The following is a 23,089-nucleotide window of genomic DNA, read 5'->3' as shown; positions in this document are numbered from 1 at the left end:
TCAAAGTTCCTATTTTATTTTATCGATCAGTCTTCAAATTTTACACAGTGGCTTAGTTCTGATGTCCCATATTGCAGGAATCTGAAGCTCCGGTACTTGAAGGCTCTTGTCTTCCAACCTTTAGGTGTGAGTCTGCTTCAACAAACCTGAATGAAATACTTTGGTCATTAGCAGGACTTTGTAGAACTTGATTTCATTCAGGAAAGGCAATTCAATAACTTGTTTTTAAAGGGGCTGTATTGTGTATTTTCCAGGCACACAGTGCCAACTTCAGTTGTTATAAAAAGACTGTATAGATCTAATATGACTTAAAATAAATGTAACTTCTTCAAATTGGTCCTCTGTCTCTTTAAAAACACCTGCTTTTTCTGAAACTCAGGAAGTCATCATGACATCACTCGCCTATTAACCTTTTAACAACATTTTTGCCAGCGTTAGAGAAGTAGCTCATATAATGAGCTCAGTAGATGTGCAATTCCAACCGGTGTTTGCTAATTGCTGCCGCTAGTCTGAAGGAACTGAATGAGGGAGGAGTTGCGCCTCGAAGGCGGAGCTAGGTCCAACCAGGCGTTTTGCACAGTTAAATGGTTGCCATGGGAGATTAAAGCATTTCTGAAACTGTGAAAGAATCAAAGCAACATTCCAGATATGTTTTTTGATGATGGAATAACATGATGTAAATCTCAAAATGTCGATTTTACATAATACTGCCCCTTTAGGTGTGTTCAGACAAGGATGCATTGAGAGGTTGCAGAACACCAAACCTTGAGGACAGAAGTTTGAAACTTGTGCCTAACAGAATGCTCCGAAAAAAATCTATGTTCACATGAATCCCCTTCAGGACTTTATTCATACATTTGAGCCTTTTTTTTTTACTAATTCTGTCAAAACAGCTGTACGGATTAAAGTTAAAAACATATTGGCAGCATTGTGGATCTCCACTTTATAAATGCATTGAGAGAGGGATAAACAGAATTAGTGATCTGACATAAATCCAGTTTCAGATTAAAATGACAGAAAAAAATTTAATACAGTTCCAACTATCAGTGCCAAACGTCCCTCTGTTGGAGAGCTCCACGCCTACAGGGAACAACTTGGTAAATAAAGTAACTTATTAATATCTCAGCTATCTCCATAGACCAATTCATGAATCTATGCTCCAGCTCACTGTTTGTGAGCAAACTTCAGAAAGTTTCTATTGGGTTTCTAAAGCATGAAATGTTCTTTGGCTGTAATGCATTTCTGAATCAAGTGTGAACTTCATAGACCATCATGTCAGCAGAGACCAGTGTTAGATTAATACCTAATAAAGCATATGGTTAGTTTGTCAGCCTATTCTACTCCCACGTCTTTGAACGTTTAATTTTCGGTTAAAGAAATAAAACTGACTGTCCAGGAATGTGAACAGTAGCTCACATTCCTGGACAGTCTGTACTGATGTTAGTACCTGGCGCTTCCTCACTGTGCACTGGATTTAAGCAGACTGAGCATTTTTTTAAAATTACATTTCATTTTAGTAGAAATTTTAGGATTTTGGGTGGGAGAAACTAGTAATCAGAAAGTTTTATATTAATTAAATATTCTTACTTTGGTTTTGACAAGCAGGATTATTTTGAAAAACGTATCCTAAGCCATGACGTGAAGGATGAATGACCCAGTTGCGCCTCTTCTTCTCTGTAATAGATTAAGTACACATGAAATAAAAGATTGATTTTTTATTTTATTTTAACATTTAAAGGAATTGGCAAGTATTCTATAAGAATGCAAATAGTAATCTTTTTTTATTTGATTGTTGTGTTAATAGAGTTATAATCTGATGCCATGACTTTAATCTTTTTGCATTTCAACTCAGTTTGTTCACAAAACACATTTTAGCAGATAATAACTAATTATCAGATTGCTTTCAAGCTCAGCTAAATAAATCTGGCCCACCTTCCTGGATCCACTAAATTTGTATACAAGTTTAGGGCCCCAAATGAAATTCTGCTTAGGACCCCATACAACCTTGGGGCAGCCCACTTTATAAGTTTAAAGACTTTCTGGGGGCATCTCTGGAGTTCCCCTGAAAACACATCCAGCCCCACCGGTGGTATTTATGCCACAGTTTCACCTTTGACTTTTACTATTCCATCCTCTCCACTAGGTGGTGCTAATGAGCTACTCTCAACACTCCCCAGTCCAGTGCGGCGGCTCGAAATGAAAGTGGGAGGTGAAGCGAGTCAAACATTTCAACGCAGCCGGACTCTTCGTATTTCGGTCCGAGAGGCGCATGGATCGATCTTTACGACCTCTTATTGCCGCCGTCGTCCTGGACGCTGCGCAGACTGATACGGGACTCTGGAACGGCTGCATCCCATATTTCGAATACCGTACGTAACCCCCCGCGACATCCTCGACCGCGGCAGCCTGATTTGGGGCTTGGCAGAAGCGCAGCACCGGGGAGCTGTAGGTTCGCGTCACAGAAACGGTCCCGGTGAAGACGCTTGGTGGAGATGGAGCGGTGGAAAGGCAGAGTGGCCCTGGTGACCGGAGCCTCGGTGGGGATTGGAGCGGCTGTAACCCGGGCTCTGGTCCAGCAGGGCATGCGGGTTGTCGGCTGTGCCAGGAATGTCGACAAAATTGAGGTAAGCGGTGTCGTTTAGAGGAATGTTATTAAGAAGGGGGGGGGGAAATGAAAGATAGAAAAATTGAGTGTTGTCAGAGCAACAACATTCCTGCTAACTAACGTTAACGGCTAGCTAACATTAGCTTTACTGTTGAAGCTACAGACCTTTAGCCCCGGTGTTACAAAGTCGTTATCCAGGTGGTGAAGCAGACGCTGTAGGTTTGTTTGGAAGTATACCCTGCTAAGTTGAGCAAATGAATGAAAAAATAAATCAAGCCGTTAGTTTATAATTACATATGCCATTTCACATATTAACAGTTAAATCATGGGAGATAAGAGATAATTTCTGTCCTGTAGAGTTCTGTCTACAGAGTGATGATGGCGTGTGTCGCACATTTCTACACGGAGGGAGCAATAATAATCCTTCTGTATTCATATCACTGACAGCTGCCCATCCCATCCTTAAAATATAATCACCTCTAATCTCTGTGTCTTCCCTTCAGTTGCTAGAAATCAGAGTTAGCAACAACTAAGTTACTCAAATGTACCCACTGGACAAAATGAGTCAAATTCTAATTATTTTGTTTCAAGATCATTCTATTCAAGTTGATCAATTTAATCGCTCAAATAGATCGAGTTTGTCAAATAATGGCAAACTTCAGACACAACAGGCACTGTTTGGCAACTTCTGTTTTATTAATCATGTGCATATCTGCACAATCAAGAGTCAAAGGCGTTTATTTAACATTTCTCAATCCAGAACCATCTCCCTAAATGTACATTTAAGAACGACAAGCTCAGATGGATAAATACCAAATAAATCTCAAGGATACAGTTTCACAGACACTGCCATTAGTGCACTCCAACAAGTTTTACGTCTGAAGTTGATCCAGTTGATCACGACTGAGTCCTTTGCAGGGGAATCATGACTTGCAAGAACCTTTGCTGTTTCTTTCATGAAGTTGTCTCATTTTAGAAAGAAAGGAAAACAAAACAGAGGTGTGCGATTAAAGCAGACACATCGCTGACATAGTAGTGTATACTTTTAAAATCCTTTCTAAGGTGGTATGTAAACCATTTACAGCTGAAATCACTAGCAACAGCAACTCTATGAAACTATTGCTGGGCTAGAATGAACATTTTTACAGTTCTGAACTTTTATTATATGGATATGTATTCATAATACAACTCAAATTAGCTTTTTTTTAAAATCTAGCTTAACGTTCTCTGACTGAATTAACATATTCTGTTCAATTGCAACTAACATTTTCAGGTAGGATTTGTTACCAAAAAAGGTGTTCTAATGAGACGCACTTGTACTAACTAATATGCCTGACTAAAATAATTGTAATGGCTAATATTTAATCCATGCCCAGATTTCTTTTTATTGGTAAACTATAAGGCCAAATTAGTTTAATTTCTGACCAACACCTTTGTGTATAAAGATCACAGTTGAATTCTTGGTATCATAAACTTGAAAAAAGATATTTGTAGTCAGTATTCAGGTTCCGCTTAATAAAATCAGGTTGGATCAGTCTGTGTCAGCTGGAGGACAGAGGACTCTTTCAAGACAGGTTTCTGCCGCCCTGCCCCTTTAAGTCTTACTTAACCGTAAGCCTGAAGGTTCTGCGCCTTGCTTATCTTTTCTGCGAATATTTAGGCCTCGCCCGTGTCGCCTCATTGATTCAAGGGCTTTTTAAATGCTTACCTTTATACCCTGTCGGGAGGAATGCTGCTATCGCCAGGGTTTCCTCCAGAAAACATGCTAAGCTTGGTGCTCAGGGCGCTAGGGCAGTCATCCAGCGGTTCGCTGGGTTTTTGAGTTAAAAAATGTTTAAAGTTGACAGGAAATTTGGAAATATCACTTGATAATTATGTGTTATTGGAAGACTGGAAGATTAATACCTAAACATCAACTATAAAGTCTTTAAAAAAAAGGCAATCATTAAAAAAACTAAAATATATAAACATTGTTTAGCCTGGTAGGGGCACCAGGCTTATAATACAACAGGGGAAACCCTGATCACAGTTGGATTTGATAGCTTCACCTAGCTGCATAGACGATCAGTATGAGCTCGGAAGTTTAGTAACCTGGAGTAAAAACACAGCAGAACCACAAACGCTTCTCAAACACTTTGCCAGCCAGATTGTTTTCTGAAGAAGTCGTGTTAACTTTATGTAATGCAATTAGTGGACCAGATATTTAACCGCACCATTAAGTTGGTGTATTGTGGGAGCATGGGAAAAATGACAGCTGACCAGCAGCGTGCAGTAACAAGTAGAAGAGGAGGGGGGGAAAGCAGCGGTACCTGTAGCTTTTTAAAACCCTGCTGCACCTGCCGTTAGCCGTGTTTCCTTTAATGTTTTCTGGGATGCGCATTTTGATTTATCGCATTAGAAAAGGTTGTTGACAATAGTGGCAAAATTTGAAATAACTTCCTCAGTTTCTCAAAAATAGTTTCTATGCTCGCTTGAGGTGTTTTGTTTTTTTTATTAGTAATATTTTTCCAAAAAGAGTTAACACGCTGAAGGGGAGAGGGAAACACATTTGCACATAAGTTCTGACGTGGCGAACATTTATCTCACATACTTCTTATTTATTACAGCAATGCATATCGTCAACATCTGATGAAATTATGCTTTACGTAACCTAATTGATTCGCTCCAAACTAGTTAAGTAATACACATAATTGGCATTTTCTCTACTTATTTTTTCATTTTGTTTTGGCGATGTTTTTAAAAGCTCTCTCAAAATTTGCATGACAACTGGATGGACCAGTTGTCATGTGACAACTGGTGACAAGTTGTTGCAACCAGTTGACAACTTTTCATGCGACAAGCTACTCTTTGATAGCGTGTTTGTAACCAAGTTACAAGCCTTCCTGTCTCCTCCAGGGAAGATTCCTGTGTTACTACATTCTGACAGAAGGTGTGAAATGGAGTATGGCTAGTTTACATCGTTCCTTTTTCATCGAAATACAATCAGATATGTTGGAAATGTAGCTCCACCAGATTCTGCGTCCTCGCTCTTTACAGTTTGCACTAAATATATGTACGCCTTCACAGTTGCAAAACTGCTCAAATTTCCCATAATGCTGTTCTTTGATTTTAAAGAAAATGTCAGAGAAACCCAGCAAAGTCCGCCTTCTGAGTTCCTAGTGCTACTTGTTGAAGAACGGAAGTGGGGAGAGAGTAATTCTGTGCAATAAACGCACAGAATATTACAAAAATTTGGTGAGTTTTCATCCCATATGCTTTTTTGGCCTAGCTATTGTATTTAAATTTGTTTTAAATTAAAACAGCTACAGCATTTAATTAAAATTTTAGTTTCGTTTTTTTTTTTAAATAGCCTTAAACTGTGGTATTTTTGTGTAATGTTAAACTTAAATAGGTAGTTGAAGTGTTGATCGGGTTGCTTCATTTTATTTTCGTACTTAGATTACTTAGGAAAAAAATCTAATGTTTCTATAGTGTGTTTTTATCACGGCAAACGTTTCCTCCTACCCTGACTATAAACACACACCCTTACCCACAGCAGCTGAGAGTGAGTGTGAATTGTGCAACAGCCATCCTCCCTCCATTCATACTCCAGTCACATGGCCGCATCCTGTCAATAGTTAACTGTGACAGCCTGTGTCGGCTTAAACAAGGTCAAAAAATGTAGGCTTTACTGTACTTCGTTCTTCCTGTTTGTAAGAGTTCCATATTTTACTCCTTTATAGGTTGAGCAGACTTCATTTTAGGGGGGAAAAAAAAAAATACAAAATCACAATATAGAATTGTTTTACTTTCAATACTTTTTCTTTATAGTGTGTCTGTTCAAAGAGTGGGACTGAGCCAGTGCTGTGCTAACCCTGCTTTGTAAGCTTTTCCTTGCAGTTGTGCCAAACCTGGCATGCTGTTCGCCGGGTAACATATGTACCCAATGCATCACCAAGCAAATTGTCACCAACTTCCTCCCTCCGGCTTGTATTGCCTTCACCTCTGGAAGCGAACCTCCTTACTTCAGCAGATGAAACGACGGTGGGAGTGTCAGAAACGCGGCCCCGAGCGCCACCGTCGTCTGTTTTCTGTACAAACAGGACTCTCAAGAAAAGTGGATCGGAGAGTCGTGGCGGCAGCACTGTTTTGTTGTCAGTGAGAATAGGGAGCGGTCGGGCGGGTTTTTTTTTTTTTTTTTTTTTTGGAGGGCGATGTGTGGTCACCATGGGCTTCCGCGCAGGAATGGACAGGACGGGAGCCAAGGCGGCAGAGACTCGGCTTCTCATTAACGCTTGCGAAATCCTCTCCGGAGTGGAGAAAGAAGCCCGGCTGTGGAAATGAATATTGATTCTCCTGCCATATTAGATCCCCTCTAAAGTCTTTCTCAGGCCTTTTAAACCATCGCTTCCCACATAGCCCACATGGTTCTCTCGTTTTTCCGCTCACCCAGCACATTGTGAAGCTGTAATGGAAACACACTTTCGTTTCATGAGGATGTGAACGTGAACGCTTACGAGTCGTTCAAAATGCAAGCTTTATCTTCTACCATGCAGGTGTTCAAAAAGTTTTACAATTTTGGAAGATTGTAGCGCAATATTTTGCGGTGGTATTGTGATAGCAATAAAGATTAAAATAAAGATAAAAAAACAAAACATATTTACGTATTTTTTTAGGTAATACATAGCTTTGTAGGATGTTGGCTGCATAGCACAGCATTCATAGGGCCACCAACACAAATATTCTTGAAAAACACTCATCAGTAGTAGGCTTCTTCAGGACGCGGCTTATTTTAGAAAAAGTGTGATTTATATCACTAAACTGCAAACACTTACTGCATTTAATGATATTTTTGGAACTTACTGATATTGAACGATATTCTCGTGAAACAAAATGTGTAGAAAATAACAGAAATAACATTTCGGATCACGTTTAGTTTTTTTAGTTAACATCGATAACTGAAATGTATCGATGAATTTTTCTTGACAAACGCCCACTTTGTTTTCTGTCTTATCACTTAAATTTCCTATAAAATGCTTCAAAATTCATGTTTTCTTGTGTCACTTAAAACAAAATAAAAAAAACACAAAAACTCAATGGGTTATAGATCATTTTGTCCTGCACAAATCCGAAGACTTTCACATGTTTACGTCTCGTCAGATTTCTAATAACATCTTAAGCGTTTTTGTGTGTTGCTTTTAATCTAAAATAATCACAATGTTTGTTGTTGAGTTTCAAATACTTACCTGCAGGTCAGGGCTCGTGTTAAGGAGATCGGCCGGGCCTTTTGAGAGGCGCTGCCGAAGGTGGAGGCAGGGCGGAGTCGGCCACATAATCAAATCCGGCGGTCGTGCTTCGGTGTGGAATGTAGCGCTTTGCATCCCTGTCTGAGCACGCTTTCAGGAACCGTGTGAACGGACGGCAAACCAAAGAAAGCTTGTGCCTTTTTGGCGTACGGTGATGCTCTTCGGTGGACAGCGTGGCGTTTTGTTAAAAGATGGAGGATGGAAATGGCGGGCGTGTTTGTTTTAACCCAAACCAAATGTAACAATAACTTTTCCCTCTCTGCAAAGATGCAGCTTTTTTAGAGCTGGTATTTGAAGCTTTGATGAAAATTAAAGATGCAAGATTCAGAGCTGTCACTGCTGCAGTTTGAGATTAAATAAATTTAGCACGCATAATTCTGGGCGTCTGTTTGTCACACCGATGTGTGCAGAATGACTCGGCATAAAGCATTCCCAAAGGAGACAAGCTCAGATAAGAATACGGAAAATCAGATGATCTTTCTGTCCATTAGTGCACATAGGTGTCGAATGACATTTCTCTGTCTGGTCTTTAAAGCTTTAACTTGCTGCTTCAGAGCTGCATGTGGCTCTTAAGGGCCTCTATTATAACTTTGGCTAGAATAATATCACACTCAAAGATATGGTTTTAAATATAAAGCAAATGAAAATGACTTTTGTGGCAGTGTTTTTTTGTGTGTGTTCCTAGGTAATTTCCGCTTGAAAACTTCAAAATAATCAAAAGAATAAATTAATTGGATAAGGAAATTGGCACATTTTTCAGATTTTTTTTCTTTTCATTTAACCACTTAATTGTTTTCAATACAATATTAAACAAGGTTTCCCCCATAAAACTTGCTAAGCCTGTTGGTTGGGCGCTAGTGCAGTCATTCATCCAAAAACCCGTCGTGTTTTTGAGTTAAAAAATGTTTAAAGTTGACAGGAAATGTGAAAATATCAATTGATAATTATGTGTTATTGAAATATTATAAGATTAATATCTGAACACCAACTGTAAAGTATTAAAACATGCAAACATAAAAAAACCTTAAATAAATAAGCAATATTAAGCCTGATGGGGGCACAAATAAAACCTTGTGGCCCGCCAGGCTTATAATACACTGGGGGAAACCCTGATTACAAATATACCAAAAAAATTAAATTGAATTAAAGAGTTGTGATTTTATTATTATTATTATTATTTTGGACTTGCCAGCCAAGCAGAATTTGCTCTCTGGATGGTAAAGATTGTTGACCTCAGACTTTTATGTGAAATCAGTCCAACTCGCTCTATAGTTGGTTACCAATGAAATCATGACATGGTCATTTTTTCTACCTGTTTTCTTCTAAATTTGTATTTAATCAAGATTAAATCTTCCTCTCTGAAGAAACTTTCATGCTCACATCCCAATGGTGACACAAGGCAGCTGGTCAGAGGTTGTTTTTTTTGAGTATTTCTATTTATTGTTTTTGTTGTTGTTTTGTATGTTTTCATCAAATCTCTGCTGTAAAGAGGTTCTACACAGCTGCAGCAAAACGTTTAATATATATATAGAGAAATCGCTAGATGAATTTAAGTGAAAGCCATTAAATTTGCTAGTGAAGATAACCAGGGCAGACTGGAAAGGTTAAATTTGATTTTTAATAATATTTAGCAGTCATTTTCATTTAATTACTTAAAAAAACACACATGATTCCATTGAGCTTTTCCATGAAGTTGATTTCAAAGTCCCACAATGTTTGCAGCTGTACTTCCACTAAAAAGTTCTGAGACATAATGAGGCCAGTCGGCCTTACCATGCCTGCACCTGCAGCACAGCCTATGCTGGATTAGTCACATTCTTGCAACATGTCATATTGAACCATTTTGTAGCTAAAATGTTTCAGAATTTCTCTCAGTTATTTTATTTTTTCCCAAAATTTCTTTCGCCATCATGTTTACCAATCCCAAATGACCAGCCGTAATCATATATGTTTAGGAGACATCTGACAAAAACAGAACAAGGCAGAATAGTTTTTTCTTTTTCTTTTGAGACTACATTTGTGTGAGGAAAGATGCAGAAAAGCGCGATATCTTTACAAGTTTCCGCATACCTTCCCACTTCATTTCAACATACCTGTGACTCTGGGCCTCTTTGCAGCTCTGCAGGCGTTTGGTCTCTCACTGGTTTCTCTGCCTAAGCATCCTTAATTTGCCTGGAGTTAATCTTGAATTAAGCCTGAAAGCTCTTGGCAGGTGAGTTAGAAGCTTGATGGGAGACCTCGGCTGATCTGGCTCCACTCTGCGCCCGTTCTGAGGGAGGCAGGAGAAGCTGCTCAGTCATGCTTCAGAATTTGAGGTGACACATTAAGTATCTACGTTTTCAGACACATAGACTGCCTCAGTCATCTCCTGTGGGTTGTGTCTAGACAGCCTGTCTTCTAGTGTCACAGTGACCAATTCGTCCCGTTGGAGAGGAATGAAAGTGGGTCAAATGAGACAGCTGTACTTCCTTTGTTTCATACCTTTTAGCCTTATTTTGCTAACCTCTTTTTTTTAGCTTCTTGCAAAAGTACTTACACCCAGTAAACTTTTCCGCATTTCGAAACGTAGTCTATCGGGGTTCGTATTGTATAGGACAGCAAAGAGCAGTCCGTAATTGTGAAGTAGTCACAATTATTTTCATTAAATTTACAAATAAGAATCTGAAAGGTGTGGCAAGATGAGCAATAAATAATTGCATGTTAAATTAAAATGAGTATGGTCATTTCCATTTGGACAACAATCGGTAAAGATATGCTCCATTTTAATATTGCTAGAAAGCAATATTAAAATGCTTTTTAAGCTTAGATAAGAATTCGGAGAATCAGATGATCTCCGTATTCATTTTTTGTTTTAAATATCTGAATTACTACATTTTGAAAAATGATGTAAACATTTGACACCCAGTGCGAAGTAGTTTGTTTTCACCTTTTCTTTTTTTCCACAGAGTCCTAACAGTTAGCTTTTGCCTGGTTTCCTGATTTAATTTGTATGATTATCATTTCTTGAAATGTAATTTTGTTTACATCGACATCATAATTCTATTTAATTGCTGTTGTTTCAGGTTGCTTTCTTTATTTCTTTATGATATTTAACATTTTTTCCAGTTCTATAGTTGAGTAGTTCTGTAGTAATTAAGTTTCCTTTATGTTTGAGAGGGTTTATTTGCCTTAATATGTCATTATTATTATTATTACTTTATTAGTTGAAAATGGTCTCAAAGTGACAGTGTTTTTGTTAACCGCAATAATTCCAGGGGCAATTTATACTCCAACAAAATTTGTTATTGTGACAGGCCTATATTGAGTTTGTAAAAAAAACGTTTGTTACAATTCCAGCTTTTTCTGCTGTTTTTTTTTTTTTCTTCTTTAACTTGTCAGGTTACCTTGCAGCGTCTTCACCTCGTCTGTTTCACCCAAGCAGAAAGCCTTCCCACTGGCAGCACATTTTCCGCTTTGGCTGGAAGAACAACATATACCTGAATAATCCATTTTGTTTCCATGGGTTCTGCTCTTGTGGGACATTTCAGTTGCATCAGCACAATTAAAAAAACAAAACAAACATAATTTCTCATATCCTGATAAATCAAATGACAGCATTGTATATAGAGACCTGTTTCAAATCACATATGGCCGCTCCACTGTTTTCATATTTCAGGATTTAAGATTTACGCCCACTGATATTTCCTCTTTGAGCCTCCAACAGTCGTATATGGAAACACTTCCTGTCTGTCACTGCACGCTCTTCTCCAGTCGTGTGACTTGTGAGATGCCAGCAGCATGTGCGATGTTTCAAGAAGCTGCTCTGATGTGCGAGGGTGAAATATATTGCAGGAATGTTAATTTGTTTAGTACAGCTATAGGAGCAGGTCAGCACACGTAATGGAACGAACACGTGTGGCGGAGCGAGAGGAGTGAATGGAAACCTTTAAACAGGGCTGGATGACGTGGCAGAAAAACATCACGGTATTAGCGTTTCATATCGGCCGATGTCAGTAATTAAGGATTCATTTTTTGTTTTAAATATCTGAATTACTGCTAAACTGGTGGCGTGACCTTTCCTGCCTTATCCACAGTTTACTCTTGACATGTTTTACTTATTTTCTCCCTTCACTCCACATTGTTTTTTACTTATAAGCAGTTATGAGGCACGGTGGCAAAAACATGAAACTACTGCTGCGCAAGTTACTCACCAGGGTGTTGCTAGGTAACCAAAGAGTGAATGAGTGAGTTGGGTGGTGCCACCAACCTTGCTTAGCTGATCATGAGAGGATAAGTTCTGTGAAATTATTGAAGATTCTATCGGACGAATTTTCTGTTCATTTTGATCAGAAAATGAACAGAAATATAACGTATAATGTATGCGATATATATATATATATATATATATATATATATATATATATATATATCTTTTCAAATACAAATACAGAGACAGTAGAGTTCATCAAGTTCAGTGTTCAGAGAAACAAGGGATGAATGCAAATAGATTTTATTTTTCTCTTCACCAGCAGCCAAATTGTCGTTGTTAGCGAGTGTTTGTCTGATTTTTGGGAGGCTTTTTATGTCTACTAGAAGCTCTGAGGCTGAATACACCGAGCCCCCTTTAGTTGGCCGCGTTTGAAAGGCGTTCCAGTTTGGACTGTGTCAGATCAACTTTGTCTCCATGGGGTCCTCCTGGGTCTGTTTTCCTTGTTTTCTCCCATCTCAGCATGCGCTGTGCCGCGACTCACTTCTGGTATCCAGGCTGCAGAGTCTGTTGATTGAATGGCATGAATGAGGAGCACAGGCAGCCTATCGCTTGAGAGAGTAGTGTCGCAGGATTACTGTCGGTTTGGAAGCAGGAGAGTATTTGTTTCAGAAGGTTAGAACTGGAACTTGAAACTTATATAAATAGTAGTATTATAAACACAACCAGCTTTTGTCAAGGCAAGGTTATTTGCGTAGCACATTTCAGAAACAACAAAAACATGGTAAAGGTAATTTTATTTATATAGCACATTTTCAGCAACAAGGCAACACAAAGTGTTTTACAGAATTTAAAAGACAATACAAACAAAATAACAAACCAAAGGAAAGAGCAAAAGAAGAATCTAATGTTGATCTAAATTATGTAAGCTAATCAATTATGACACAAGCAATAAAAACATTAGAATTTGTATCATTAAGAAAATAAATATACATCAAATATATTGATCAGTGTTCCAGTTATTATGAACCACCCACAGGAGGTGGGTTTTTACCTTTCACAGGAGTTTTTATTAGTTTTCTGAAAGTTTGTTCCAGATTAGAGGAGCATAAAAACTGAATGCTGCTTCTTCATTTTGGGTTCTGTTTTTTTGTCTATTACATCTAAAACTCCAGTGTGTTTTATGAGGATAGTATGTGAAAGACTAACATAAAGTAGAAGGAAAAGGATAGTAAGCCATGTCTTAGTTTTGTAGTTGTGTGGTTTCCATTTTGCTGATAATGGGTTGGAGACAGTTCTGTGAAATGTTCAAAACTTTTGATATTGTTTTACGACTTAATCTTACTTTAAACTTCTTCATAACTTCCTCCTTGACCCATCTGTTGTGTTTCTCTGTCACAAATGTGACAACATTTGTTCACGATAAATATTCTCTTACATTACTCTTCTTAGCCTTTGAGATGCCTTTTGAAAACAGTTGCATTGGATTTCATTTAGGGATCTCGGAGTACAGAGGGGCTGACTACAAATGATTGCTACTTTTTCAGATCACTTTTTTCTTTCCAGAGAGCTTAGATTGTCTGTAAAGCGCCTTGGTATTTTTGGTGACATGTGACTGCAATAGTTTTATTAAATTTTCTTATTTGAACATTAAGCTAAAAGTTCTTCATGAAAACCGCTATTTTTGATGTAAAGTCGCACAGTGTCACAGGTCTGTTAGACTTTTGACTTTGCTCCACTGATGGGAGGGAACTCCGATTTATCACCGAGTCTAGTTACTAACAGATATTGTGATCACTCCCCTTATCTCCTTGGATGATTGCACAGTCTTAATGGGAGTGTCGTAAACCCACCCTGTTCAACCTTTAGACCTTTTAGCTTAGTGTTGCAGTTTGGAAAAGAGATAAGTGCACAACTGTCCCATCCACTCCTCTGCCTTTCTGATTACACAGCCTGGTGTCCCCTGTGGCCTCTCTGATTGTGTCTCTCTGTCAATAAAAATGTTGAGAAAATAAGTATTTTCTCTACATTTTCAGTGAATGAACATGTTTAGAGGAATTCAGGTTTAAATGAGAGATGATTTTATGATTTCTTTGGTGTTATTTTGAGCTTCTCCTGCTTTCATATGTCCAGTCTCAAAGCTAAAGCAGCCTGGAAGCTACTTGGTCTTTATGCGCTACACCTCTTAGGCCTAGTCCACATGTAGCCAAATATCTGGAAAACCAGCACATATTTGTGTTTTGGCCTTTCGTCTACACAAAAACGCTGTTTGATATCAACCGATTGTTTATAAAAACTCTGACCAAAGTATAGCTTTGAGAAAACTGTATATTTGTGTTTGCGTGTGTAAATGTTAAAACGGAAATGTAGGATTCCACTCAATGTAGTCTGCAACAAATGGTGTATATAAATACATGCTTGCTTCGACACAATTGACGTCTTTTGTTTTATTAACGTTATATTCTAATGTGCTAGGGCTGAAATGATTGAAATCCTCATCAACTAATTTAGTAATCGATTAGACGTTAACTGGAGTATACCGACTCAAAACAATGCCATTTGTTGAAATGTATAAAAAAAAAAAAGGCTGAAGTGGTTAAATGAAAAAGTGCCATTTTTGATGTATTAATCATCAGAATAATCAATAGATTAATTGATTACTAAGATAATCATTAGTTGCAGACAGTCCCATAATATGCTACTTAAAACTATACTATACTATACTAACTATACTACTGTACACACCAAGGAACCTCCTGGCACCATGTTTAATTCCTAACAGGAAGTCAAGGTTGTTTTGAAGCAATCTGATTGGCTGACAGGTTTTAGCTTTGTGCTACACTGCCCCCTATGTGTTTGGCATGTTTAAAGCAACGCTCCGGGACGTATTTGTGCTCACTCATGTGAATGAAATCTTTTTTGAAAACGATCTCGTGTGTAAGACATTATCTTTTATAGCGACGTGGCAGATATTTGTTTTTTCTAAAGACTCGGCTACATGTGGACAAGTCCTTAGTCTCTATTCTTTTTCTCATGCTCTCATTCTGGTTCACTTTTCGATATCAGCGCTCCCTCCCTTCCTCTCGTCCTTCCTCCATAATGAAGATGAAGATGTAATATGACAGCATAATTGTTTTATGTGCCACATTTGCTTAAGACGTGGACTTTGGAAACAGAACGGAAGAACTGTTGCCTATGTAGCTGTGTGGCTAGTGGCTACATGTTTTTTTTGCCATTTTAATCACTTTTGGACACCCACCCGTCTTTGCAGGGAGCAAAGAGGAGACACTGTGTCTGATAACACAATCCCTCATTTGTTCGAGAGAGCTACTCAGCCATCCCGAGTCAAATCTAATTTCTCAGTTATCTGTGCTCGTCGCTGCTGCCTTGAGGTATCGATCAGTCTCACACCCTAAAGCTCTCTGCCCGCAGCGCTTCGTTATCCCTATTTTTATCTCTTTTCACCGCTCAGAGAAGGTGTTTCGTTCATCCATCGACACCTGTCCAACCTGGAAGGATGAATGATTGATGGTCATGATGCAGAACTTGATGGTGTGCAACATGTTCTTCACTTTGCCGGGATTACAGGCTAGGTATTTAATTTCAGTGTTTTGCGAAAATATCCTGCATACCACTGAAACTTTTACACATCCAAAAGCTTCAATGTATTGGATTTTGTGGGTTCATTGGCTAGAATTCACTCATTGAATTCTATTTTGTTTGCCCAGAAAGTCCAGTTTGTTCATGGCAGAATAAATGCGCAATCAAACTCTGATGCGGACCAAAAAAATCTAACTCTGGTCCGCCTAAAGACCTAGGTTGTTGTTTGGTTGAAGTGGACTCTGGTGCGGTTCCAATGCATATGTGAATGCCAAGCAGACTGGAGACCGCTCCAAAAACAGGAAGCGAACTATAACAGGAAGCAAGGCATTCTGCCTAAACAAAGGCACAACTCTAGCGGTAGTGTGAGAAATGGCTCGTGATCCTTTACCAGAAGAAATCCTACACCAACTAAAATCTCACCGTTTTTGTTTACATTTCATATAGAAGGAAGTTGCGCTCATTTCTTCTTGAGAGGTTTTCATATCCTTTCATTCAGTGTTTGTTGGTGCAGTGCCGCCACAGGTGAAGGGGGGAACCGGTTTTTTAAAGGGTTTGGTTAATGTGACACAGTGTAGTGTGTCAAATTAACCGCACCAGAGAGGAAATGTAACAAATGTTCTAACTTTGGTCCCCAAACGAACTGAGTCTACCGTACTATCGCGTTTGAAAACATCCTGTTTTAACAATTAAAAAATGACTGCAAGATCTAATGGTGAAATTCAACCACCTGGGATTCATACGTTTGCTGCTGTTCGAGCTTTCAGGCCTGGTTGCATATCTGTGGCTGGTACTGACCACAGCAAAACAGCCATTGCCAGAACACACCCACATCCCCAACCACGCAGAGATTCACAGCCTGAGACTTCCTGTAAGTTGGACTCTGATCACAGCCTGTTTGCTCTGCTGCTCCCTCTTCAGCCTCGGTAACACAACTAAATCCTTCTCTCCAACAAAAGTCTGGCCCCGCTTCCCCATCGCTTTAACCTCCGCTCTCAATAAAACCCGAGCTCCTCAACCAGGCATCGTCCAGCCTGAGGGTCCGTCCCTGCGCAGATTCACTGATGCGTGTCGCTACCAGCTTTGTTCTAACCGCTACTCGGATATTTAACTTCTAAGGATGTTTTCTGCTGCTGAACACGTCGGTTGTCGCACATGACAACTAATGTGAGAAGTGAGCGAGGCGACCACCCATCTAGTTGATGCGTAGCGCTTTATGTCTGGCTCTTTATTTACAGTGTTTTGACCTTTTGACAGCTTTGTTCAGATAATGATTTCTTTGTGGATAATCTGAGTTAAACAGCTTAGAGGAAGAAGGGAAACTGGTGCACACTAAGGGATACATAGGATGTACACACCATCACACGTTTTGTTGGAGAAGGAACCGAAATGATCCTTTAATTCTGTCCCGTCCTGATTATAAATACAGAATTTTTATAAGAATCAAGTAATTGTAGTTATTAACAATCACTATTGGAAAAAAAAAATTCCCTAATGTCGCAATAGATTAGTAAACGTTAGTCTTGGACCAAATGTTTAACAGAAAGTCAAAGCCACATGTAAGCATGCTACCAATTTTATCTTGGTTTTAATCTTATTATTAGATGTTATAAAGTTCAAAGCATTCCCGAAACATTTTCTGATTTATTACAATATAGAACCATTGCCAAGACCTATCTTTACAACATGCTCAATCTGTCGATTAAAACATGCTACAATTAAAAACAAAGGGTGTGGTTACACCAAGAACAAAGGGCCTGTGAGCACAATATGTATATCAAGAAAAATGTCACAGCTTTAGATTTTCTATAAAAACCCATCATTATTGTAATTTAGCATGGTACAATAAGCAATAAATCCCTTAATGGCAAGATAAGTTGAAATGAGCATGATAATTCTCATTTGGATAACAGTCGTTACAGATATGCTCCCCTTTTAACATCGTTGAATATCAGCTATTTTGAGAAACACTGCAAACTTTTGACATCCAGTACAAAGTAGTTAGTTTGCATGTTTGCCTGTTTTCTGTTTTCATTCAGCTGTACAAGCTGAATGATTTATTATTTTTTGAAATGCAGTTTTGGTCAGAGAGGCTTAATAATCCTTCTTAAATACTGTTGTTTTAATTGTTTGTTAATTTTGGATATAAAAAATGCTCTCTGGTGTTAAGTGTTCTTTAGAAATTAAAGGGTTTTTTTAATCTTTATGTTAGTGGATGGACTTGCATTTATATGCCATTATTACTATTATTAGTTGAAAATGGTCTCAAAATGATAAAATGATCTCTTATCGCAATCATTTCTGGGGCAATTTATCGTCCAGCAAAATTAGTTGTGGTGACAGGCCTAAATGGACTGTAAGAAATTTTCCTAGAGATTATTTCTCTGAATTGATAAATTCAGGCGGTCTGGTGAGCCGCTGCACATCATTTCTGTGGACCAGCAGCTCCACCTTCGTCACCCGCGCTGCCTCCTGTCAAACCGACTCGCAGCGCGAGATGCCAGGTGACCAAGGCAGCTGCGCCTCGCTCGAGGATCTGCGTCAGGTTTTATCACGGCCCGCCGTGATGGTGACCTAAACGGAAAGCTGCCTGACCCCATCCGCTTCCTAGTCATACTTCCTAATGAGTTTCACTCAACTGTTAGTATGACTCTGGGTCATAAATGGGTTTTATTAGAAGCGTTATCAGTTTTTTTTTTTATGTGATGCTGGTGTGATATCAGTTTTTTTTATCCGCTCTCCGTTTCCTCGGCGCCTGAAAGGGTGTGGCGTTTTTGGGGGTTTTTTTGTTTTTGTTTTTATCATGCCGTTGTAAGTTAATCATTCCTAGCTCTTCCCTCGATCCTTTGTTTTCTTGTCCTCGATTACGGAGCTTAACCTGAATTCAAACCTTGTGTGTTTCAGAAACTGGCAGCCGAATGTCAGAGCGCGGGCTTCAGCGGCACACTCATCCCTTACAAATGTGACCTGTCCAACGAAGAGGAGATCCTGTCCATGTTCTCGGCCATCAAAACGCTTCACAAAGGGGTGGATGTGTGCATCAACAATGCCGGCCTGGCTCACAATGAACCCTTGCTGTCCGGGAAAACGGAGGGCTGGAGGAACATGATTGACGTAAGTGAGCGTAAGAGATGAAGCCGAAAACGCGGCTTCCGCAACGGAAGAGTCGGAGATCGTTTTCACGTTGCTTCATAAGCAGGCAGGCAGAGAGGGGAGGAGCCGAAACGCTCAGCCAATGTGAACCAAAGAGTTGTGTTTGTAGACTTTGTGCTGTTAAAGAAACGGGAGTTGAAGCCTCGTCGTGTGGACACCCACGGCTTCTCTTCCGCACACGCCCACACACACGCGCGCGCACACGCCCAACCACACACACACAGGCAGCTTCACTGGCTCTCCCACAGCGGAGGCAAACTAATGAAAGCCGGCACTATTTCTCCTGGCCAATTTGATTCATCGAGCTCTTGACCACCAAAGACCCCCCTCCCGCTCTAATTCTTTGTCTCCACGGTCCAGCATTCGTGACTCTCTCCCATCTGTTGTCATGGCAGCCCGCACGAATGTGTACAGTGGTGTATTTTTAGCTCGTGTTTAATCTGTACGCTGACCTTGTTTGATCACCTCCCCCTATGTTACAACCACGCTGGCGATAAACTGATGTCAGTCAGTGTCACCGTGGGACAAAAGCTTAGAGGACAGAAGCTGGACAGGCGCAGTCGGTTCACAGGGTTTAACGCTGCGGCCATTACCTGAACACGAGCCACCTGAGGATGTTTCAGCGCCTTGGAAAAGTATTCACACCTCGTCGTAGCCAGTCGGGGTCCACCGATAAATCGGGTGATTGCCAGTCGACCGAAACTAACATGTGAAATCAGTCATGGTCTTCTTTTGGATTGAACAACCAATATTTATTTCCAGTTTGTTGCCATTTGTTTCTGGATGAGGTTGGTCATGTGGTATTTGTTTGGTCATGTGACAAAGACAGGGACGCAGCGCAGGATTGTGGGTAGTTTAACTGAAGCAGTGACTGTTTTCTTTTTTCAAAGTGTCAAAACAACAGTGAAGTAAAGATATACAAGAAATATTATTAGTCATAATGGCTATAGTAAAATTTAATATTGATATTGATATTTTCATATTGGTGCATCCCTAATATTTAGCAAATTTCCGAATAAAAATAAATCACCATTGGAATCGGCAGGTCAGGCTTTTTAAATATTGGTGATCGGCCAGAAAACTGCAATCGGTGCACTCCTAATTTTATGTAATGACCAACATAAGAACATAACCGGGAAAAAGAAAAGAAAGTATGACACAATGTTCTATTTTTTATTATTATTTTCTTAATAAAAATCTGAAAAGTTTATCTGAAAAAAAAATTATATTCTTGATAGTTACAAGAAGTCAAACTGAATATTTCCCATAAGGAACCATTTCTCAGTCGAGACCAAAATTGACCTTTTTGGCCTGGATGCAAAGTGTAACACTATACATCAGCATGAACACACCATCCCCTGAAACATGGCGGCGGCGGCATCATCCAATAGGGAGGCTTTTCCTCAGCAATATTGATTGAGCTAAATTATCCTGAAAGAAAATGTATGTCGTCCTGCTGGAGGTTCAACTACCAGCAGGACAACAACCCCAGACATACAACCCGAGTTCTGATCAAAGCATGTTTGTGTTAAATCTAGTCCTTTTAATTGCATATTGCGTACGAATGCTTTACATTACAACTTCACACGCAGCTTTAGAATAAGTAGCTGAAGAAGGTGTTCACTTTGTCTGCAGGTGAACGTCTTAGCCTTGTCCATCTGCACCCGTGAGGCCTACAAATCAATGAGAGAGAGGGACGTGGATGACGGCCACATCATCAATATTAACAGGTAAGCTGTTCAATCAATCTGGGAACAAAGGGACTGTTTGTTCATGGTGGATTTTTAACTATGGATTAACAAAGGTAAAGTCTGGCACATGCAGAAATAAATGGGAGGGACAGATATCGATTTAAAATTTTCCCTTCTTACAGTGGTTTTCAAAAGTATTTGACCCCTTACAGATTTGTTTTGTTTTTACTTTGTTAACCAGCTTTTGATTCCAGATAAAGTTAACCTGAGCAAATCTAAAATGCATTCTCCAGATAATTTCATTTATTAAAGGGACAGTGTCATCTATAATAGATTTTTGAGCTTTACCTCATGTTATAATTTTATTCCCTCATCAAAAACATACAAGGAGTGTGGCTTTGATTCTTTCATGCAAATCCAGTCTCCCATGGCAACCATTCAGCTGTGCAAAACGCCTGGGTGGACCAAGCTCCACCTTCAAGATGCAACTCCTCCTTGGAGTTGCAGTATCCAGGCTTCAGAGCTTCCGCATTACAGAGCAGCCCTCACCACTCAGCTCCTTTAGACTAGTCAGCAGGAATTAGCAAACACTTGGTGGAACTGAGCGTCTGCTGAGCTCATTATACAAGCTACTTTTCAGTAAAACACTGGTAAAAACATTGTTAAAGGGTTATTAATAGAGGAGCGAGGTCGTGATGACTTCCTGAAGGCGGAGTTTCAGAAAGTAACTCAAGGTTTTTACAGACAAAGTCCTAATCAATGTATGTGGGGGGAATAACATTTGCACAACACTGTTTGTACCTTTATTTATAAATAAAGTTTGTACCTTTACTTATTTATAACTAAAAGATTAAGCCTTTTTTAGTGTCTTTATTGAATTAAAGTTGATATACGGAGCAGTGAGTTGCTTTTAAAACATTAGCTATTCATGTGGCCAATTTGTTCCTGAACTTATGCGAAGCTGTGAGATATCATTATTCACCTGTTTCTTCTTACTTTTCTCTCTTGACCTGTTAAAGCATGGGCGGGCACCGACTTGTGCCGAGTGCCGATGAGCATTTCTACTGTGCCACTAAATACGCTGTGACTGCGCTGACCGAGGGGATAAGGCAAGAGCTCCGGGAACAAAAGACACACATAAGAGCCACGGTGAGTGAGCGGCCATCACAACGCCACTAAGATGGAGGGCATGGGGCAAGGGGGGTCGCCGTTAGTAGCAAACGAAGGTCATAACTTTCACTGTAGGCAGCCTGGGTTTGACTAGAAAGAGGAGTGAACCTTGAGCAGTAATGTTTTATCTGTCCCTGCAGTGTATATCTCCTGGAATAGTGGAGACTGAGTTTGCCTTCCGACATCACAACAGTGATCCAGAGAAAGCAGCAGCTGCCTATGAGAGTATAAAGGTAAGCGTTTGTGTATGTTTCTCACAACAGTTTGATTTGGTAATGTCATCTACTTTTGCAACAGGGATGCTTCTTTGTTTTTCTTTTTTAGTGCTTGAAAGCAGATGATGTAGCCAATGCAGTCACGTTTGTCCTCAGTTCCCCTCCTCATGTTCAGGTATGTTTATCTGTCATTTGTTCATATTTTGATCTGGAAGTGGTAAAGTTAATTTCTCCCTTTTTTCTTTTTCCTTTTTCTTCTGTCAGATCGGAGATGTGCAGATGAGACCAGTGGAGCAGGTATTATAGCAGTGACACTGGAAGGCAGCCACCATGACTCCTTAGCGGCCTCTGCTGGCCATGTGGGAAGGAAGGAAGGTGTGTGGGGTCTATAGGAGCTAAACCAAGAAGAGCTGGAGCCTTAAAGAGGCTGTGCGAGGAATAACGTGCATGGACTCTGTAAACCACTACAAAAAAATAAAAATACTACTGAACAGCATCGTTGTCAGCTGCTGGTCTCAGTCCTGAACTGAGCCAACTTTAAAGTGAAGTAGGAACAAATTGGGACAGAGTTGCTGCTGCGCTGTGTGGTCATCTGCACGGCTGCCACCTCAGAGGGAATATGTCATTGATTGCACATTTTGTTTTGTTTGTTTTGTTTTTGTAGGTCACATGACATATCTTTTGGAAATTTAATTGAAATAATTGCTGTTTATAGAAAAACTCTTTTTTTTTTCTTCTTTTTAAAAAAATAAATACTCTGACATCTAATTGCAGAAATAGCAGTGGTCTTACACAAACTAATCCTAGACAATGCTGTGTCATACCTACTGTGAGTAACCAGAAACAGTTTGTACATCCCACTCCATTATTAACTCATCTCACAAACACATTCAGTTGCTCTGGTTTTGGATCTGGTGACTCTTTACAAATGATCAGGGTGCTTTTAGGGAGACATGTCTATTTTACGCACACTGGTTTTGAATACTGTCCACCTATTTGCCTGTGTAGAGTCTGTTCTGCACTATGGAGTTCAGAAAAGGAAACTAGCTGTGCAGCATGTTATCTTTCTCTTGGAATTTTCTCATGTACTTAATAAACAAAATAAATACTGTTCCCCTCATGGTATTTGTGTGTTGTGTAATGTGTGCTTTTAAAGAAAATCTTAGTATTGAATCAACACTACA

General features: G+C 39.5%; 1 protein-coding gene across 1 annotated transcript; it reads left to right on the top strand.

The window, feature by feature from the left end:
* Positions 1-2,175: 2,175 nt before the first annotated feature.
* Positions 2,176-23,025, top strand: dhrs11a (dehydrogenase/reductase 11a). Its single transcript, XM_032576589.1, has 7 exons — positions 2,176-2,624; positions 18,581-18,790; positions 20,465-20,559; positions 21,540-21,669; positions 21,831-21,923; positions 22,015-22,080; positions 22,170-23,025. Exons 1-7 carry the CDS (start codon positions 2,493-2,495, stop codon positions 22,209-22,211), a joined length of 768 nt encoding a protein of 255 aa, XP_032432480.1. The 5' UTR covers positions 2,176-2,492; the 3' UTR covers positions 22,212-23,025.
* Positions 23,026-23,089: the final 64 nt, after the last annotated feature.

Source organism: Xiphophorus hellerii, chromosome 11 (genome assembly GCF_003331165.1).
Source record: "Xiphophorus hellerii strain 12219 chromosome 11, Xiphophorus_hellerii-4.1, whole genome shotgun sequence".
NCBI classification, from domain to species: domain Eukaryota; kingdom Metazoa; phylum Chordata; class Actinopteri; order Cyprinodontiformes; family Poeciliidae; genus Xiphophorus; species Xiphophorus hellerii.
The sequence above is the reverse complement of the archived record's forward strand: the minus strand, read 5'-3'. Positions and strand labels throughout refer to the sequence as shown.

Coding starts and splice junctions, on each gene's coding strand:
- dhrs11a (XM_032576589.1), top strand. CDS start 2,493: ATGGAGCGGTGGAAAGGCAGAGTGGCCCTGGTGACCGGAGCCTCGGTG. Junction 21,924..22,014: donor CTGCCTATGAGAGTATAAAG/GTAAGCGTTTGT, acceptor TTTCTTTTTTAG/TGCTTGAAAGCAGATGATGT. Junction 22,081..22,169: donor GTTCCCCTCCTCATGTTCAG/GTATGTTTATCT, acceptor TTCTTCTGTCAG/ATCGGAGATGTGCAGATGAG.